This window comes from Orcinus orca, chromosome 4 (assembly GCF_937001465.1).
Source record: "Orcinus orca chromosome 4, mOrcOrc1.1, whole genome shotgun sequence".
In the NCBI taxonomy this organism is placed as follows: domain Eukaryota; kingdom Metazoa; phylum Chordata; class Mammalia; order Artiodactyla; family Delphinidae; genus Orcinus; species Orcinus orca.
This window is the reverse complement of record NC_064562.1, coordinates 127,743,745-127,764,739: the sequence shown is the minus strand read 5'-3', so window position 1 is coordinate 127,764,739 and position 20,995 is coordinate 127,743,745. Positions and strand designations below refer to the sequence as shown.

General features: G+C 37.4%; 1 protein-coding gene and 1 pseudogene across 50 annotated transcripts in view; both read right to left on the bottom strand.

Moving 5' to 3' along the window:
• Positions 1–20,995, bottom strand: part of ANK2 (ankyrin 2) — a 683,094-nt gene that overhangs the window by 162,987 nt on the left and 499,112 nt on the right. For all 50 annotated transcript variants that reach the window (XM_049708929.1, XM_049708962.1, XM_033437973.2 and 47 more), the window contains 2 exons: positions 12,476–12,574; positions 10,196–10,294 (listed from right to left, as the gene is read on the bottom strand). In XM_049708929.1, the coding sequence (XP_049564886.1) occupies positions 10,196–10,294; positions 12,476–12,574 (198 nt within the window). The remainder of the gene's footprint in view (positions 1–10,195; positions 10,295–12,475; positions 12,575–20,995) is intronic.
• Positions 17,637–19,073, bottom strand: LOC117203261 (RNA-binding protein 42-like; annotated as a pseudogene).

Genomic DNA, 20,995 nt, shown 5'->3' with positions numbered 1-20,995 from the left:
ATAGTAATAGGTATTGGTTGATCCCTACCCAGGATCCCTCCCCTTTTTTTGAAAGCATCCCGGTTTTTCCTTAGAGTATCTGTCTTTACTCACATAGTTCATGTAATTCCAGCAAAGCTGAACTTCTCAGCTTCCAGCTCCAGGAAGAGCATCAGATAACTTAAGCCAATCAACACATTCGATTCTCTTAGATACAATGAGTGGTTCAAGTTTGGGCAAGAGATTTAAGGTAGTCTAATCAGTCAAACTCAGGATTCTCTTGTCGAAAGCTGGGACAAAGTTTCCTTATTTTAACAACAAGAAAATGTCTGACTCTAATCTTAGGTCCACAAAAAGAATAAAAATGACAACAGCATCTAACATAGAGCGCTTGTTATGTGTCATGGTTTGTGCTGTATACTTCGATCCTCACAACAGCCCTACATTTTATGTACTATAATTACTCCTGTTTTACAGATGAGTAAATCCAGACACAGATATGATAAGTAACTTGCCCTAAATAACAAGGGTAGGAGGTGGGTGATGGGGGCAGGATTCGGGATTCAAGATTGTCTGACCCCAGAGATGTTGCTCTTAACCACTGCTAAACTGAAGCCTGTCCAAGTTTAAATCAACTGCTTATTACGCTGGTCTTGATTGGTTCTCATTCTAGTTCTTCCAGACCTGCTATTTTTCACTCACTGTACGTTAAGAATCCACAGTCCGGGCTTCCCTGGTGGCGCAATGGTTGAGAGTCCGCCTGCCGATGCAGGGGACATGGGATTGTGCCCCGGTCCGGGAAGATCCCACATGCCGCGGAGCGGCTGGGCCCGTGAGCCATGGCCACTGAGCCTGCGCGTCCGGAGCCTGTGCTCCGCAACGGGAGAGAGGCCACAACAGTGAGAGGCCCGCGTACCACAAAAAAAAAAAAAAAAAAAAAAAAGAATCCACAGTCCTCTGGACAATTACTATAAATTTTTCAAAATTTTGGCCATATATCCTAAATTTTCTTTATCACCTCACTTTCTCCAATCTGAAAAATTTCCTTAAAACCTAGACCCTCTTCCACTTCTCCCTGGCTTCACTGCTTTGGCAGTCTCATTCAAGTCCACTGCTTCGATAACCAGTTCTGTCAGATGACCCATAAATGTCTTCATTTCATTCCAGAACTCTCCTCTGAGCTCTAGACTTGCAGCTCAGACTTACCATTAAAACCTCCTCTTGGATGCCTAACAAGCACTTAAAATACAACTCATGCTCTCTACCCTCCTTCCCACCCAAACAAAAACAAAACCTTGTCCTTATCCCATGTTCTCTATATCAATGGAATACATCAACATCCATACTGACAGAGGAGAAATCCAAAAGTCATCCTTGTACCACCCCCTTCTCACCTCCCTTCTGCCATCATCACCAAGTGCTCTGAAAGAGGTCCTACATGTCTCTCAAAGCGGTTCCCTTTCTCCATCATCTAAGGCAGCAGCAAGCACTCCAGTCTAACTAATATCACCGACTGTCTACAGTCAACCTCTGTAGCAGTCTCCAGATACTTTGCTTTGCATCTGTCCTGGCCTCCCTCCAAGCTGTTCTTTGAACTGCAGCAGGTGAGCTTTTCAAAATCCAAATCTTGTCTTGCTCTACCTCCCACCTCCACCTCATACTGGGCTTAGGATAAACATCTTAAAATGAAATCTTTAATATGGCTCACAAGGTCCCATAGGATCTGACTTTCTCTCTCAGCCCTCATATATACCACATTTCCCACTCATGTTTCAACTCGCAGATTTCTTTTAGGCTCTTGCACGTACTATATCATTTTCCCATAGCACACTTTATCTCCTCTTACCCCTAATTTTCATATCAATCCTTTCTTTAAGAGAATAGGTCACTGGAGGTCATTATGCTAAATGAAATGTCAGACAAAGAAACACAAGCATCACGTGGTATCACTCATATGTGGAATCTAAAAAAAAAAAAAAAAGCCAGACTCATAGAAACAGTGCATAGAAAAGCAGTTGCCAGGGGCTGGGGGTTGAGACAAATAGAGATTGGTAAAGTGTATGAACTTTCAGTTATAAGATGAATAAAGTTTGAGGATCTAATGTATAACATGGTGGCTACAGCCGATAACACTTGTATAACTGAAATTTGCTGGGAGTAGAACTTAAATGTAAAGAAAGAAAGAAAGAAAGACAAAGAAAGAAAGGAAGAAAGGAAGAAAGGAAGAAGGAAAGAAGGAAAGAAGGAAAGAAAGAAAGAAGGAAGGAAAGAAAGAAGGAAAGAAAGAAAGAAGAAAAAGAAGGAAAGAAGGAAAGAAGGAAAGAAAGAAAGAAAGAAAGAAAGAAAGAAAGAAAGAAAGAAAAGAAAGGAAGGAAGAAGGAAGGAAAGATGTGAGGTGATGGATTGTTAATTATCTCAATGGGGGGGAATCCTTTCACAAAGTATGTGTATCAAATCATCACATTGTATGCTTCAACTATCTCACAATTTTACTTGTCAAATATACCTCAATAAATTTGGGGAAAATTTTTTTTTTAATTATCTATGAGTTTTAAAAAAAGAGAGCAGTTTAGCCATCACTTCCTCAGACTCCACCACCCCTACCTATTAGAGAGCACACATTAAATTCCCAAATACCTGCTAAGTGAGTGAAGGAAGCAGGGAGGGAATGAATGATTACTTCCGACAATTTTCTATTGGGAAGTTTTATTTACTGTCATATTTTTCCAATTTTGCCTTGTTTTGTGGTCTTTGCCTTAAAGGGTGATTGTTTTGGGGTCTTCCTGATGGTTTCACCTACATCTTAGTTGCTGTGGAATGAACACGTTAAGCTGTGAGATCTGAAGTAAGAGGTAGACTGCTACACTGCTATTCTAACTATTTGCTGCCGGAGTAGCTTATCCTCCATACTAACTCAGAAGGAGAGAGAAGGAATGGTCTTCTGTATGAAATTCGAACTCCATATTTATTAACAGAAATTTGGAGCTATCTTTGACATTTTACTCTTCTCCCTACAAGTCTTACCTTACTACAAATTTATTTCCTTTAAAACGCAGTAATATTGGACTTGGATAGGCTTGTGAAGGGATAAATAAATGGGACATCTACCAAAGAAATAGATTTGATGATGCTTATGCCTTAATTCATTCAATTTTTAAAGATATCAATTCTCATCATTTCTCTAAGCACATTGGAGGATGGAGAACTGGAGAAAGCATATTTCCTTTATTTAATTTGGAATGCTGAGGAAGGCAGATACTCTTGCAAACTTGTAATCACCCAATAAACTGGCTTTCCGAGTCAAAAAGACAACAAAAATATCCTGACTTCTCTTGTATCTCTGGTCAAATGCAAGTAGATGCCATCATCTTAACTTTAGAGAATTTGTATTACAATAGTAACTTTCCCAATTAAAAAACGAAGAACCTTATTAAAAAAGAACCATATGTATAGGTTTGGAAAAAAAGCTGAAAACAAAACCTTTTTTGGAATCTGTGATCATGGATCCCATTTTATACTGTGCGTGTGTGTGTGTGCGTTAACAGAACGGAATGTTCCATTATGAGTTTTTATTTTGAGAGGCAAGGATGGCTCTATGGCCATATGGAAGCGATTCCGTGTAGTGGGCATGCTGGCCAACTGTGTAGGCTTTCGTCCTCTTCACAACCCAATTCAAATTACGTTTGACAATGGGTGAGTGCCAATGAAGAAAAAACTATTGGAAGCTACACCTGAAAAGACATTTATCATTGCATACAGTGGGTGTATGCACCTCTAAAATTCTGGGGGTGTAATCAATGGTCATGTAATCTTGCAACTGGCATTACTGGTCATAATCTGAACATCTGAAAGCTAATAAAATAACAGCCTAATCATGTTTGTGTTACAAATAGGAAAAACTTCTTCTGGAATAAAATTTCCAGGAGTAAATGAACACAGAGTAGTGAGCATAAAATAGGCAAAAGGATTCAAGAAAAATAGAAGTAAATTCAGTAAAATATGGTATCAAGAATACCAAATCAGAATATCTTATTTGGACTCACTTACCATCAAAATAAAATAAAAAGAAAAATATAGTGTTCCTGAAATCCTCATAAAAGGACTGAAAACATAAGAAATTTCAAGAAAAAGTAGAACAATGTAGACATAGAGAAGAAAAATGAATCAAAACAATCACAAACCACATTTCAGAAAGTATAGTCTTCCCTGTGTTAAAACTTGTTGGTAAGAGAACACTCCAAGAAAATGGATGGCTGAGTGTCACAGTGCTAATGAATCCCCTTACTTGCTAGTTGTCTAGCTTCTGTGAAATGCTTTTAGTATTCCCAGCATCTGAGTGGACAGACCAGGAGAGAATGGATGGCATTTAAGCCATAGAGCTGGCTCTTGTGGGATGTAAGTAGGGTCTTGGACCTCCCTAGAGGAGACAGAAGGTGTAGAGACAGCTTAATGGGAAACAGTGAAGTATGCTGAGGATTTTTGGAAGGGAGGGGTCCATGCCATTTGGGTTTGTGGCTCCATTGCTAATTTTTTATAAGACCTTGGTTTTCTTATTTGTGCCTCAATTCTCCCCATATCCAAAATGAGAGTAATCACTGCTGATTCACATCATTATAAAGATAAAATGAGATTAAAGAGCACATAAAAACACTTTTTAAAATTAAGAGTCTAAAAAAAAAATTAAGAGTCTAAGTGCAAGATATTACAATTGGGCTGTATTTCTTTGGCATTTGGAATCTATTCCAAGAAACACTCAGCTCCCTGGACGTATACGTCTAAATAAGTCTCATGAGAGCTTCTAGCCCATCCTTTCTTCTAATGAAATCACATTTTCCTCTCTCTCTATAACTGTCAGAGAACTCAAACATCATAGGCTCCACTGAATAAGGTAAAAGATAGAGAGCTACAGCTGACCGCAAGTTCTATGTTCCCCACGTTCCACAGTTTCACTTAGCTGTACGGAGATATCACCTATTCTAGGACCCAGTTTGTTTTATAAGCTGTGGTAAAATATAAATAACATACGCCAGTTTTCTTTGTAAAATCAAAAACCAAATACCTATTTTTAAGTCACTTTGTTGTATTTCAGCGGTCATTCTGATTTTAATAATTTTATATACGGACATTATAATAAAGATCTAAAACCAATACTCACATATATGAGGAACAAGAAGTAAATTTTGGTAGAGATGATTAAAGAGGGGCATTTTCTCAGGCCAGATTTCCTTGGAAGCAACAGCACTTGGTTCATGCTTTGAACATTTTGAAGAGATACAGCGTTTATAGTTCACAAAAAGTACCAAGTAAAAAATTTTCACCTCAAACCTTTTGCATGGATTCTACTTCAGAAGGATCAGCTTACTTGGACCTTAATAGGGTTTGGGCCAAAAGAAAGAGGAATTTTAAAAATTATTCTCTGGGGTCTGTAGTGAAGGTAGAACTGTTATGGGAACTAGGAGAAGCAGTTTTGCCTGGAGAAGAAAATTATGAGCAGGTAAATGAACCATCTTTGTCTCAGTCTGTCATCAATACTGAGAGTCAATGAAGATCAAAAGAGATAATGCACACAATGCACCACAGACAGTGCCTGGCAGCCAGTAATATTATTTGTACTATTATTAATATTAATATCTAGGGCTTCTCTGGTGGCGCAGTGTTTGAGAGTCCGCCTACCGATGCAGGGGACACGGGTTCGTGCCCCGGTCCGGGAAGATCCCACATGCCGCGGAGCGGCTGGGCCCGTGAGCCATGGCCGCTGAGCCTGCGCGTCCGGAGCCTGTGCTCCGCAACGGGAGAGGCCACAGCAGTGAGAGGCCCGAGTACCGCAAAAAAAAAAAACAAAAAAAAAAAAACAAAAAAATTAACATCTACAGTTAGGAATGACTGGAATACACACCAAAGCTAATTCTTATACGTGAAGAGGATACATGCATATGTTTAGCCTCCAGTTGTAAGTAATCAAGGCATTGTGCCAAATCCTAAAACTATAAAGTGCGAGAAAAATTATCTGCTCCCAAGAAGTTTACCACCTTGCAGAAACTGTAACTATACATTTAAAAAATAAACCTGAGATGGGCAAATATCAACAGGCAAAAAAGGCTACAAGAATTTAGAGAAACTCCTCACTCGGAGAATATTTTTAAAACCTTCTCAAAGTATAATTTCTTTGATAATATATAATAGGAACAATTTTTTTAAAGTCATATCTCCAAGTCTAATAGGTTTACAGGTTACAAAGGTGACAAACAAACGTCCGCACAGATAGCTGGAAAGCATTCCAGCATTACTTATATAGGACTGTTTAAAGGATGTTAATATGCTTACATTTTATGAACGTGCCTGTGTTTTTCAGAAAGCAAGCAACCACCTTCAAAGCAAATAGCATTCCTCAAATCACTCTAATTTGACTTCCAGTCCCATTATTCCACCAAAACAGCTTTCACTGAGATCTTGATGAGATCTTCACACCATTAAATCCAGGAGACTAAAAAACCAAGCCTGAGAGCTACATGGTCGAGGCAAGGCTGAAAATCACACCAAGAACTGACTCAGTAGAGACTACCTGCTACCACCATTGAGCACAGAAACTTAAACATTTGTTGACTGTCATTGTATCAGTCACATAATTCTTTTTAAAACACTTAAATTGTTCCTGCTAGTATACTGGAATTCTTTTTTTTTTTTTTTTTTTTTTTGCGGTACGCAGGCCTCTCACTGTTGTGGCCTCTCCCGTTGCGGAGCACAAGCTCCGGACGCGCAGGCTCAGCGGCCATGGCTCACGGGCCCAGCCGCTCCGCGGCACGTGGGATCCTCCCGGACCAGGGCACGAACCCGTGTCCCCCGCATCAGCAGGCGGACTCTCAATCACTGCGCCACCAGGGAAGCCCTGGAATTCTTTATGAATTAAGCACACCGCCTACCAAAATTGGCACTGTGCCATGTTGAAGGTCAGCCTCCTGTGGATCTCATAGCTTACGTAGAGAATGCAGAAAAATTCCATAAAGGCACACAGCTCCATAACCTAGGAGCCTGTAAATGTTTACTGAGAGAGTGTTCCCTGGAGCTTTGCAGAGAGTTTCCTACCTTCTTAATTCAACAATAACCTTAGTGCTCCATTTCCAAGTAACTCGGAAGTTTGCCAAACGTAAACGACTATGCAGTCACCCACGCTCCTATAATAACAGAATATTCTGCACCCACTTTGTATTATGTTCTTAAAAAGATGTAGGAGAAGGTATAATTTGAGTACAAACTTCAGAATTTATGTTGTGCATCTGGGATTCCTATGCCCTTTTTCTGGTTCTCAAAAGGGAGTGACTGTTCAACTATCATGAGCATGGCTCCTAACCATTCACCTGACATTCATTGTTGTCACACAAGACATTTGTATCGTAAACAAGACACCACCAACAAGAATCATACATGGAGAGGGGTTCACATTTCCCCTCAACAAATCCTTAAAACCATGCCTTTGGAATTTGATCACACACAGGGCAAAATAATCAACCTCTTTTAAATAAATTCCTGCATTTTAATTTCAATTATTAAATTATAAAATATTCTAAGTAATAACAATTTGTGTTACTTGTTAATGATGGCTACCTGAATTTAATAGCAAATGATGTTACAGGTCTTATCAAATGACGTATGCATTTAGAAAAACACCCTAAATTTTAATTACTAATTGTTCTTACAATTAGTAATTAAAACTTTCTCACAATATAAAAATCAGTGTGAAACTATCTGTCAGGATTTCCTACAATATAAATCTAAACAGAGCTAACTGAGTACAGTACAAATAAAGATTATTTTAATCTCATCGATAATATAAATTTTCCTTTAAGATCTGTTATTATCTGGCATGATTGTGACTATGAAGAACAGCCTCATTGACACTGAAAGCAAATCACTGATTAAATGGTTTTAGCTTGTTTTCCTTGAAAAGTCTCCAAAGCATCTAATGTCTAATAAAACAGTATAACAACTGATACAATTTTTAACAAGTTTTTACCTTGCAGCATTTGATACCTGTTAACTTTTATGAAATCACTATGTTCAACTAGTCATTTTGAGGAAAGTAACCAAGCTCTTTTTATAGATATTAACCGCAGCAACACATATGTGAACTCCCTGTCAAAAGTAACCTCCTACAGGCAATGGGAGGCTTTTACTGCCATGCTTTTTTAAGAACACAAACTACTGATTCATGCATGTAGTTGAAACTATATTTAAACAATCTTACCGCGATATTCTTACACTCAGTTTTCTCTTACATTCTCTAAATCAAAGGTTCTTAAAGCATAGTCCCTGGACCAACAGCACCAGCACTACCTGAGAACTTGTAAGAAATGAAAATTCTCAGGTCCCTAGTCAGAACTGAATCAGAAACTCTAAGGTGAGGCCCAGAAACGTGTGTTTTAACAAGCCCTGCAGGTGACGCAGGCTAAAGTTTGAGAACCTCTGCTCTAAAGCAAAAAGATGTTCTCCAGCTGTAAAGAAGTTTTTATCCCTTACTTTGGAACAGTCAATTTTGTAGTATCCTGTGTCTCTAAGCCCAAGATGCCATTATCATTATAGAATACACCAGAGTTCTTTACAAATGATACCAATTTTTTTAAGAATTTCATTTAACCAAGATTTTAGAATATGGCATATTCTCAATAAATGTTAAAATATTGATGCACACTTAACTAAAAATGTGGGTTGTATGGGGAAAAAAGCAGCATGATATTATAGAGATAAAAATGGATAATTTCTTGTCTGTCATAATTTAAACAGATTCTTCCCTATAATTAAGGTCAAAGAAAATAGGGCTCTTTCTTACTTTTCCCCATTGGTATTTTATGGGTCCAGAACTTGTGCCATTTATACAAGTAGAGTCATGTCTGCACGATGAATGAATGAACAATATACGTAACACATATTCCTATACAAAGGCCTTCAAAGGCCCAAAGAATGGATAGAGAGGAACTGGTTTATTTTGCCAGTAGCCTGCATGGTGTGGCCTATGTTATTAGAAAGGCTAAAAACTTTAAAAAATAGAAGAAATGGATTTGACTATAAAGATATGCACCTCAATTTCTGCATAAATATATAACAGATACTAAGAGTAAAGCTTTGGGCAAAGCAGTATTTTCTTCCCCTTTCAACCAGAGAAAAAATAGGGATCAAATTTATAGTATGATGTATTTTGATTATTCTTTTAAAACTGTTCTTAATTTCATTTTAAGAATATCATTCCCTATTCTATACAATTGTTATTACATGCATCATAAAGCTGTGGGTCTCGAATTTTCCTTTCCCTTAGGAGCTTTGTAAAAACCATATTTTATATGCAAAGTACCCAAAGTAGTGTGATTCCCACTTTATAGCAGATTTCCCACTGGAATACAAATCTTTTGAGAATTTTTTCAATTTAAGAAGAGAAAATACTTTTATAGAGCAACATAACTTGCATGAATAATTCATCTTTCACAGACATCACTGTCATTCTAGAAAAAACACTATATAATTCTTTTTTTCTTTGCACTTAAAGACAATGATAGACTGTGAACTTGTCAAATTTTCAGTTATATTAAGAGGAGATGATGTGCTAAGTGAAGTAAGTCAGAAAGAGGAAGACAAATGATATCAAATGATACCATATGATATTCCTTATATGTGGGATCTAAAATATGACACAAATGAACTTATAGATGAAACAGAAACAGACTCACAAGCATAGAGAACAGACTTGTGGCTGCCAAGGGGGTGGTGTGGTGGGGGGAGGGAATGGGAGTTTGGGATGAGCAGATGCAAATCATTATATCTCTATATGGATAAACAACATGGTCCTACTGTGTAGCACAGGGAACTATATTCAATGGTTTTCTATATGGTTTTCCTGTGATAAACCATAATGGAAAAGAATATGAAAAAGAATGTATATATATGTATAACTGAATCACTTTGCTGTATAGTGGAAATTAACACAACCAACTATACTTCAATAAAATAAATTAAAAATAAAAAAGAAGCTAGAAAAAAGAGGGAGATGATACATCACGAAAATAAGAAATGTCATGGCATGAGTTAATAAAATAACTCGCCTGAAATAAATCACAGAGTGTTTATAGTAAATCTATCTACCCAACAGATGGCTAAACCCATTAAATCAATTTCACAAGGCTGTTCTAAGTTAAACTCATTTACATCAGAGAAAATCTGAATGTAATACCTGAGACTGTGCGTTAATATTGGCTCCTTCCTTAACGAGAACTTTGACAACTTCTGCTTGTCCAGCCAAAGATGCAATGTGAAGAGCAGTATTTCCTTTCTGTTTTGGAGAAACAAAATGGAAAATGTTGGAGGCTTCCAAATTTTGTAGAAATCAAAATGTACAGGTATTTTGAATTTTGCTGATGATTTGAAGTGGTTAAAACTTGTCATTCTATCAAGATTGCAGCCCACCTTGGGAAAAGATAATTTTTACCATCAAAACACTGGCCATCCCATACAATGTCTTCCTTTTCTATCCTGCACAATTCCAGTTTAGTGTTAAGAACATGAAAAGACTGAGATCTTACTGAATCAAATAATCTGGGATGTGTGTACGTGTGTGTCTGTGTGTGTGTGTGAGAGAGAGAGAGAGACAATATTACCATTCATGTTATTACAACAAAAGAGTCCTACCACAAGATAATATAAACTAAAAAAAAAAGTTTATCTGAACCACTGAATTTATTTCACCTTGCAGAGAAACCTAGGAATTTTCAGTTGTAGAGAAACTGACAATTCACAGTTGTATTTCGAGTCACTGGAGCACACGGTTGTTCAAAATATTTTGGGAATAAAATAATAAATTTCACATGAGCTATACAATGTTACCAATAATTTCTATCATTTTCTACATCAAAATTTATCATCAACAGTACCAAACAAAAATGAAAAATAATTTAAACCTATCATGAAAAGAAAATATAGGCTAAGAGACTGAAAGATGCCTATCATAGGATTAAAACAAATAACAAAAAGAAAAATAAAAACCAAGCAAATCTATACATTCAAAGCCATAAATTTTGGACACTAGTTCTCTTTTTGCCACCTCCTCACTGTGGGTCTTTATCCACTCGTACTATTTTGAAGACTTACTTGCCTTCTCTTTAAATGAGGAGATTTAATGAGATATTTTTCTGGATCTAAAATTCTACACTTGTAATCTGTGATTAAAAATGAACCTATATTTTAAAACATCAACAGAGTTTAAAGGAAAGGAAACAAACGATAATAAACAGTTAAGCAAGAAAGAGTGATTGGTTTAATGAATATATTAATATGAGCAACTCAGGGGAAGCAAATAATTTGATATACATTCAAACTGACATTCTTAAATATTTGTTTAACATTTATCTCATGTTGTCAAGAGAAATGTTAATAAAAATATTTATTCTCTCTTTAAAGTAAGCAATTTCTTGCAAAGCAAACATATTTTAACATCTTTGGAACTGCCAAAGAGTTCTTTGTTTGTTTTCGTTTTTAAATTTCCACTAGAACTGCTGTACACTATACTGTGAGCAGGGTCAGTCTACATTTTGGCAATTATGTATGAGGTGTTGGAAACCCAGGTTAACTGGCCATATCCCCAATTTACTCCAGGGCTCTTTCTGTCTATCCCTGATCAGACTAATGACCCGGCCGGGGGTTTGAGTACTTGCCACCTCTCTCTGCAACTCCCACGACCAGACTGTCACACTGTAGCCCTGGTCAAATGGCGTGATTCTGATTGGCTACTGTTTTTTTCTAAATTAAAATTTCACCTTCTAAAGACAAAGATTTGTCACCACTGATATTTTTTTTAAAATACCTGTTGCTTCTGAAATGATCCCCCAAAGACAAGGTTCAAATATATTTAACCAAAAGAAGTATCAACAAGGAAGTAACAGGTTGTAGTATACCAAGCATCTTGTAAATTCCTTTAAAAATGAGTCAAATTTCTTTACGAACACACGTTACAGTGACAAAATCTAATTTTACCCTAATAATTCAATCCATGATCCCCAAATCCCTTTTCCATTAGAGTATAAAAGATCTGTATATTCTCTTACCAAGTTAAATGAATACATTAAAAGATATTAACAATTTAATGAAAGCATGAAAATTATTTGTTCATTTCCATTGAGAAGTTTACTATATCAATTATTTTTAAAAATGAATTAACCTTGGGAAAATAGGTGCTTTTGTCTACAGAGGATTATATTAGTCTAGTCTCTCTGTGAATCAAAGGAAAAAAGATAGAATACTAGAAACTAGAGATACAGAATTCTTCAGTCTCTGATAAGTCCCTAAACGAAACCATTCAAACTCTGCAAAGTTTAATGGACAGAATTTCAATTTCAGTTCTGCATTGTTGAGAATCTTTGGTGTTCCAGCAAAGCTCTGAAATGTATAACCCGGGAAGAGAAGCTTTAAATCATTTCCTCTTTTCCAAGGAAATAAATTCTACTAGCATAAACATTACCTTAGTGGCAGAATCCACAGCGGACCCTCTTCCCAGTAGCTCGTGAACCAGCCCCACATGGCCTTCCTTGGCAGCCAGATGGAGAGCGTTGAGTCCATTCTGAGAAGAGAAACAAATAAGGCCTCAGAAGTGGACTAATGATGAGGCAGACAGTGGCTGATCTTATGCAAGTATATAACCCAGAAGATGGGCAGACTCTGATCCCCTCATTTTCTCTTTCTTTTTGCATTAGCTTGAAGCTATTAATTTCAGAGAGACTAATATCCAGTGATTTTGATTCAGAGAGGCAAAGAGGTAAATATTCATTAGAAATGTGGATCTGCAACTTCAACAAACTTTCTTTTTAGACTAAGAAATATCTAAATACTTTTGCAATGAAGAAAGAAAAAGAGCAACTCTGTATCATTTGTTGTGCCAGCCAGAAATAAAATTCTGTAGTTTCTAGAACATAAATAACTTTAAATAAATCTTACTTTTTAAACAAATGGGAGAGAAATGTCCTCTTCATAAAAAGTAATTAGTGTCATAGGACAAATTCTAAGGTAAAACAACTTTGTAAGGACAACATTGTACTTAAAAAAACATTTAGCACTATGTCACTAATTTGTCTTGAGGGTTTTTTTCAAAAATTTATCTTATAATCTATGATAGTACTGAAATACCTGGTTCCCATCTATCTAAATTCCTGAAAAATTCATTACTCACCATAGCATTGAAAAAACTCTTCGAAAATTTCACTAAATATGGTATCTACATATATTATACTGACAAAGTTTGAAAGCAGATCTTGTCATACATATAGGAAGAACCAAATACAAGTACAAATTGCTTCATGGCAAATTTCCTATTTGTGGTCATTGTATATCTTATACTTAATGATTTTCTTATGAAAAGTATTCAGGCTTTTATATGTGACTCAAAAATAAAGTAATATTTGCTTTTCTTCTTTGCAAAACATGGTCCTGGTTTGTCACCAACATTTAACTTTGAGTAGCTGACAAAGTTGTATTCAGTACTATTAATACATTCATGTCATGGTTTCCATATATTTACTGGCACAAAATGATAAGAATTAAATTTATTATTATCATTTATTAAATTAAATTTTGAAATTTATGATTAGGTATATTCCTAGAACATTTAACAAATGAATTGACAATATAATAAAAACTTGAAAAATATGAAGTTTTATGACCCCTGGATTCTACTAGTTTGCAAATGATGTTAATGGTGTTGACTGTACACAAATGATTCCGCAAAGAAAATTAATTTTCACTCCCTTTACCAGACCAAGGAAAGCATTATATTTTAAAGTTGTTTTCTGAGTTAATTACTCAACACCCAGTCTCCTTGGCAACAGGAAGTATTTGATTTAAACAGAGGTAATCTATTTCACTAACAGTAAACTCATTCTAACAAATAAGGAAGGGAAAGCAGTATGTCCATTGGGTAGGAATTTTTTTTTTTTTTTTTGCGGTACGCGGGCCTCTCACTGTTGTGGCCTCTCCCGTTGCGGAGCACAGGCTCCGGACGCGCAGGCTCAGTGGCCATGGCTCACGGGCCCAGCCGCTCCGCGGCATGTGGGATCCTCCTGGACCGGGGCACGAACCCGTGTCCCCTGCATCAGCAGGCGGACTCTCAACCACTGTGCCACCAGGGAAGCCCGGGTAGGAATTTTTAAGGAGCTAACTAAGCCTGATGATAGTTATGAGCCTTTAACTTTCCCGATATCTTTTTTAATTTATATATTCTTCAGCATGACATTTATTGATTTTCCTACGTTGTTTACAGGAAGAAATCTTTTATTCTGTATCATGAGCCATTGCTTAAATGTTTTGGAGAGTGGATCCATTCTTTCAGTCTGTAAGAATCAAATGTTCCAATCCTTGGGAATTGTTGAAATAGCCTAGCAAACTAATATTTAAATAATTTTGCATTTTAAGATGTTTCTTTTTTTTAAAGATGTTTCTTGTAAGAAGTTGCCTTTCCTTTTCCTCAGTTCCTACCCTAGACTGGCTTGAAAATGATCTCAACAGTGCATTCTGAATGTAACTTTCTATGAAATTTAAAATAGAAAGGTTTGAGAATTAAGACTTTTTAAAGGTGAAAATTTTTATTTGATTACATGAGTGACCAACTTTCTGAAGGTTAGAGCATTTGCGATACTCTTCTCAATCTCCCATCTGGGAGATATTACTCCCGTCACTACAGCATCAGCTCAGCTGAAACCTTTAACTTGCTGTAGACCACACTGTTAGAACACTAAACTTACTATGTTCATGTTTCAATAAATATTGACAAAAACTTTTTTAAAAGTTAACAAAGGTAACAAGACAGCATCTCAAATAGAATATAGTTGACACAATCTAAAAACTTATGAAGTTCAAATATATATTTAACTTAAAAAATTTCAGGAGACATTATTCTAAGGAGGACTCCAATGCCAAACTATTTCTCTTAGTTTACTTCATACTTTTCTTTTCATGAATACAAAATGTAGCCTACCTCATTTTCACACACACAAAAACACAAACAGAAAACATTTAAATCTGCAGAACAGGATAGAACATTTTCTCAATAATTGGCCAGGTTTCTTCTCAATTAATTACAAGGCTGGGATCTAAAAAGAATTTTATGAGGACAAAGTACCTTTTTGGGGGGGAGGGCACAAAGATCCTACTACAAATCACTGCAATATAGTTGCAACTTATTTAAAAAGTCATTAAGAATATGATTAAAATTTTTTATATGAGGGAATAGTTCAGAAACAAAATTGTCTATAATATGTAAATCGAATTCAGGATATACATATGTCTTCAAGATTTCTGTAACACTAATACTACCAAAACTAGAGTGATTATAAAGACACAGATTATAATAGGTGAAATTCTAATTATAAATGTTGTAAATTCTTAAGCTGCCTTCTTTTAAAATACAGTCAAATTGGGACTGCTATCATATCGCTGAATTCATGTCCTTCAGCTGTAGGAAACAGAAGACAAGCAACTTTCTTCAAGCTAATGTTTTGGTTTTAGAATTTCTAACCCAAAATATATTTAATTAGCAATTGAATATGTTGGGTAATTGTTATCAGAAAAAGCAACTCAGCAGCAACTGGACTTAACACCAAAATGTTTGATGTTAATCTTGTGAATACGAGCTAACATATAAATTAATCATGTTTAAAATGGAAAGTGATAAATAAACCTATTTAATAGTACAGCTCAGCTAACTCTTTGAGAATGTATTTTGTAGTTAACTCATTTGGGTGAGTCCCTCAGGTCATGCTTCTAAAAACCAAATTTCCCATAGGAGCTACACTAACGCTCTTTAGCTTTCCACACTCTATTACCAATACTAGCCCACATTCCAAAGGATGTTTTGTTGTTAGATATTTTTCACTTTGTTGGATGTGGGGTGGGAAGGAGGTAGACATGCAAAACTGGTCAGACTTTTTGTATTTGGGTTCAAATACAGGGCAGGGCTTAGTATTTTCCCAGGAATGCCTCCCACACATATGGTATTTGAGGCACATAGGTCCTTTTTTATATCAAAACAGAAGATATTGTCACTCTCTGCATTTATTAGGACACTCATGATGAGCTTACTGAGCTCTGGCTAAAAAGTGTTCTGAGGCAAACTCATATTTAACAGAAACATTAACTATTCATTCTCCTAGATTAATATCAGAGTAGACATTCAGTGAGATCACCAAAAAGCAACATACCTGGGGCATGTTATCTCTGTTCTCTACAGTAATGGCTTTACAGAATCATAAAATGTTACTACAAATTTGATTTTTACATAAGGCAGATACAAGCAATGTCCATTTGAGCAATATTTATGTCCTTGTGTCTATTTTTAGATGGGTTATCTTGATGAACTATTGTTGAGTTCAATAACAGGAAAAATTTTAGTAATAGGAAAAGCCACTATGCTTATTCTCACTAATCTTTAATTTAGGAAAATTGCATAATTCAATGTGTTTGTCTTTTTTCACAAGTTTACAGGAAACACAGAATAAATTCAGTATCCATTGGAATTAAGTAACACACGTCCTTATTCCTCTCGTCTTTTTACTTGGTTTTGCTTTTGTCTTGTTTAGTTTCATTTTTAATAATATCAGAATTACAGTATATGAGTGAGTGTGTATATATTGAATATATGTTGTGCCACCAATACTTCATGGCAAAAAAATTTGTCAGTGATTTTGTATCTCAAAACAGCACTATGCCAAGTGCTATTCTCACTTAGTTTTATGTATTCCCTACCTGATAAGATTTATAGACAGCAATTATACTTTGATAGACAGAGTTGCTGATTCTAATTAGCTACTCAGTGACTCAAAATACTGACCAACACTGTGAAAAAAACTCAGAAAATTTTAAATGATTCAAAAATCAAAAACAAAATTTTAAGAGAAAAATTCAAGAATTAATTAAATCTGAAAAATAGTAGGCTAAGCAGTGAGTTAATATCCTCAGTATGTTTGAGAATAAAAACATTGGTATTATAATTCTGTTGAAGCAAACCTGGAGGAAAATACCTAAGTTCACAGTAAAAAGAATTTAGATGAGCACTGGAAGAACATCCTTATCACTGAGTTAAAGAATACTGGAAATATTTCTTTTTAAGGTTTTAAAGTTTAAATATTTCTCATTTGTATGTGATTGACTGAATGTGGGGATTTTCTTCCTTTTTCTTTCTTCCATTCCTTTTTATCTTTTAATTCTTCTTCTTCTACTACTATTTTTTTTTTTTTTTCTTTTTTGAGACAGTGTGGTCAACTGCAGGAATAACATGGTGATGGGAAAGATAAGAAATGAAATCTTCTCCTTGCTCCACTACTAACCAGAAGTGTGAATTTGGGCAAATCACTTAACCTCTCTGTGGTCTAATGGTCTTATCTACAAATAATATTTATAATGATGACAATGAAAAACAATGATGATGATGGTAAAGAAATAAACATTCATGAGCACCTGTTATGTGCCCATCATTGCTTTAGCCTTTTTCGGGGGGTCAGGGCAGGGATGAACGTAAATTTATTGAAACTGGTTTTGGGGAGGATGGGTGAGTGGATAGTTATGGGTTTTCCAAAAAGAAGTGTGGGTAGCAGCCAGCGCCCAGCCAAGAGGAAGCGGGTGCTCAGCCACAGACCCTATCTCAGTCCCAATTTCTTCTCTGCTTCTTGCACCCAAGGCCCAGTTTCTGGGCCTTCCACGTGCTCTTGCGCAGCTTGGTGGGGCGCGAGCCTACTTACTTCGCATTCATCTCAACACACAGAGCGCACATAGTTGCTGGGGTCCTTAAAGCTGAAGAAGCTATAGCCCATGATCTTGCCAGTGCACTTGTCGCAGATCCCCTTAGCCTTAAAGAAGCATGGGAAGGGGAAGGGGCTGAAGGTGAGTTCCAAGATGGCATCTCCATTTCATTGCCCAGATCCCCACAGAAGATTCGGAAACCATCTGCATCCCACTCCAGCAGGCTGGGGTCCTCCCAGCTGCTCCCAGCTGCCGGTGCAAATGCTGCGTCAATTTCTCTGGCTTTCCTTTTCTCTTGTCCTCACCCAGGGACTCTGGGATCTAGAGGGTCACAAGGCCAGGGCGAGGGGGCAGGGGCCAGGAGCTAAGGAATGTGCGCTGGAGGCAGTAAGCCTGGCACACTACTTCCAGCAGGAGGGGCAGGGGCTCAGGCAAATCCATGGTCAGGGCCACTGGCAGGTGGCCAGGGCCCAAAGACCAGGACCAGCTGGGGTGCTTCCTGCCCTCACAGCCACCAGCACCCTAGCCTCCTCCAGCCCAGCTGCTGCCACCACCACTGCCTCTTCCTTCTCTTCCAGAATCAACCCCAGGCTGACGCCCAGCTCTCGGTATGCTGCTGGCTCTTCTAGAAGAGGCCTCAGAGCAGCCATGGAACCCAGGGAAGGGCTTCAGGACCCCGAGCCATTGGTGACAGCATTAGAGGTGGTCCGGGGGGTTGAGGGGGTCCAGGCAGAAAAGGGGGCCCATGAGGGCCTGGTGAGGGGGCAGCAGGGCCATGGGGTGAGGACTGCCTGCTGCAGAGTAAAGAGCAGAATGTGCTCTCTGTAGCACGTGGGGGACTAGTGCTGGATACAGGAGAGGAGCCCTCTGTGGTGGGTGCCACAGCTGTTCATGGAAGGAAGAGGGCTTCTCCAGCCTTTGGACTGTCCAGTTGAATCCAATCATGGGGGCCAAATGCGCCTGGAAAGGAGGTACACCACAAAGGGAGGGTCACCCACCATGGGAGGAACCACTGTGGCCACGGTGGCTGCCCAGGTCTGGAGAGTCTGTTGGACCTGCTAGTATGTTGGTCGCTATCATTGGGCAGGCACAGGAACTGCTGGGAACTGCATCATTTCTACCATGGGGACTGTGGGCACTGGGGTACGGCAGGCATAGCAGTTGGGATTCTGGTTACCAGAGCCCTAAAACTTCCTGCTCAAACAGGGCCGTCTCTGCCTCCATCTCTTCCAAGCTTTCCTTGCTGCCCTTGCCCGGGTGCTGGCACCAGGGCCCAGGACCACAGGTACTCCTGCACCTGGGGATCGCAGGGCTGGCCCGCCACCTGCTATCATTACTGTGGCAGCATCCTGAATGGGGACCAACCAAAGCAGGCTACTACTGATAAGTCTTTGATATTGGCTTTATGTAAGTTAACGTGGATAAAAGAATATGAACTTGAGCCGTTTGAAACAATCAAGAAATATTCATTGAGCTGGTTTATTGTGAGCAAAATATTGACTGGGCTTACAGATCTGTGAGTCCCAGGCAAGATATCACTTTGATCTACAACTTTTGGAATAATTCTATTTCTATATAATATCATTAAAATGACTAAATATACCATGTAGTTTAAAAATAAGATCTTAAGGCTACTTTGAAACAACCATGTGCACATTAATCAACCTTAAAGGGCAGAGTTATCTTTTTTGTTTAGCACTTCTATTAAATTTTTATAAAGCAAAATTATAACATTTTGTCTATAATCAAATTTTGCAATAAGCTCTATTCTCCACTTCTCTTGATGATTCTATGAGATATTTAGCCCATTGACTGCTTTTCTATGATCATATAAAACTAGTGGATGAAACCCCAGGTAGAACCAATAAAAATTTTATGCCACCATTTGAGCATTGGTTACATTTCTGGCACATATGGACAATGTATAGACTAGTCCATTTTTAAAAGTTGAGGAACAGATTCAAGAAGATACAGCTAACCATACATGAAACTTAAATGCTTGCATCAAAATGCATTAAATTGTTTTGGATCTTAGGACAAATCTGTAATTAATATAAACTTATCAGTTAATCAACAAGCATTTGCTAGTTACCCACCAAGTACTTAGCTCTAGGTGCTAGGTTCTAAGGGACGACCAGTGACATAGTTTCTCTCCCCAGAGAGCCCCCCAAATATTTATTATTAAACAATTGAAAATCACCTCTGTGCTAGCATATACTCATCCATGATTTTTTCAAATCTTTGGCTATTCTACTTTGCAAATTTTACATGTTGAATTAAGGGTCCTCCAGTCTGTCAGAAAAGTACAACTAACTTAATATATAACTTCCTTAATAACATTAAAATTTAAATATTTGAAAGGAGGCAATTGTAAATATGAGTTCTTGAAAATACTAAAGGAAAAAGATGGAGGGCAAATGGATATATCAACGGGAAAATAATAGAGAACAGAAAGTGAAATTTGTTCCCTAACCTCCACCCCACCCCCACTCATAACAGGGCTCCTGTGTCAGAGACACCCTAAATGAGGAGCTCTTTTCAAGAGGAACTACATGCCCACATATAGAGATACAAATAATTATGAAATGCAGTTTACAGTTTCACTCTGCCATTACCATAAATGACACTGGTGAAAGGAATCATCTATATAATGGGAGGAAAAAATCAAACTCAAAATGAAAATGACCTGTTTACATATTCCCAATCCAATTCCCACTCAGTATACTCATCCATAATGTATCTGCACCTTTCCCACCTCTTTCATGGTAGCTGCTCTAAACTAAGAGTACTCACTATGATGGAATTAAGAATGTATTTAGTTTTCATGAAGATGGGGAAAAGCAAAGCATGTGTCATCTTTTGTCAGTTGAACTGATCTTACTGTGTCTTTGATGTCCAAAGATTTCTGATTTAATATATAAATCAAACTATGGATGACCCAAGAGGAATCTTGTTTTACTAGTGAGTTATTCTCAAATCCTAGAGGCTTTCTTTTTAATTCCAAAATGATGAATATTTAATGAGGATTTGCTAAGTCTTCATCAATTAAAAAATATTTACAATGAGGCTTGAAATTTGGTGGCTCATTGGTCATTTCATAGGGAAAAAGCTTAGAATAAGACTGCTTCAAAGATACGACTTTATATAGTCTATTTCTAGATCTCCATTTCAACCATAGTGGAAGCCCATCTAGCGCTCCTGGATGGTAGCTCCCTTTTTGGCACTGGTCTTTCCCCTGTCTAACCCCATCAAATGT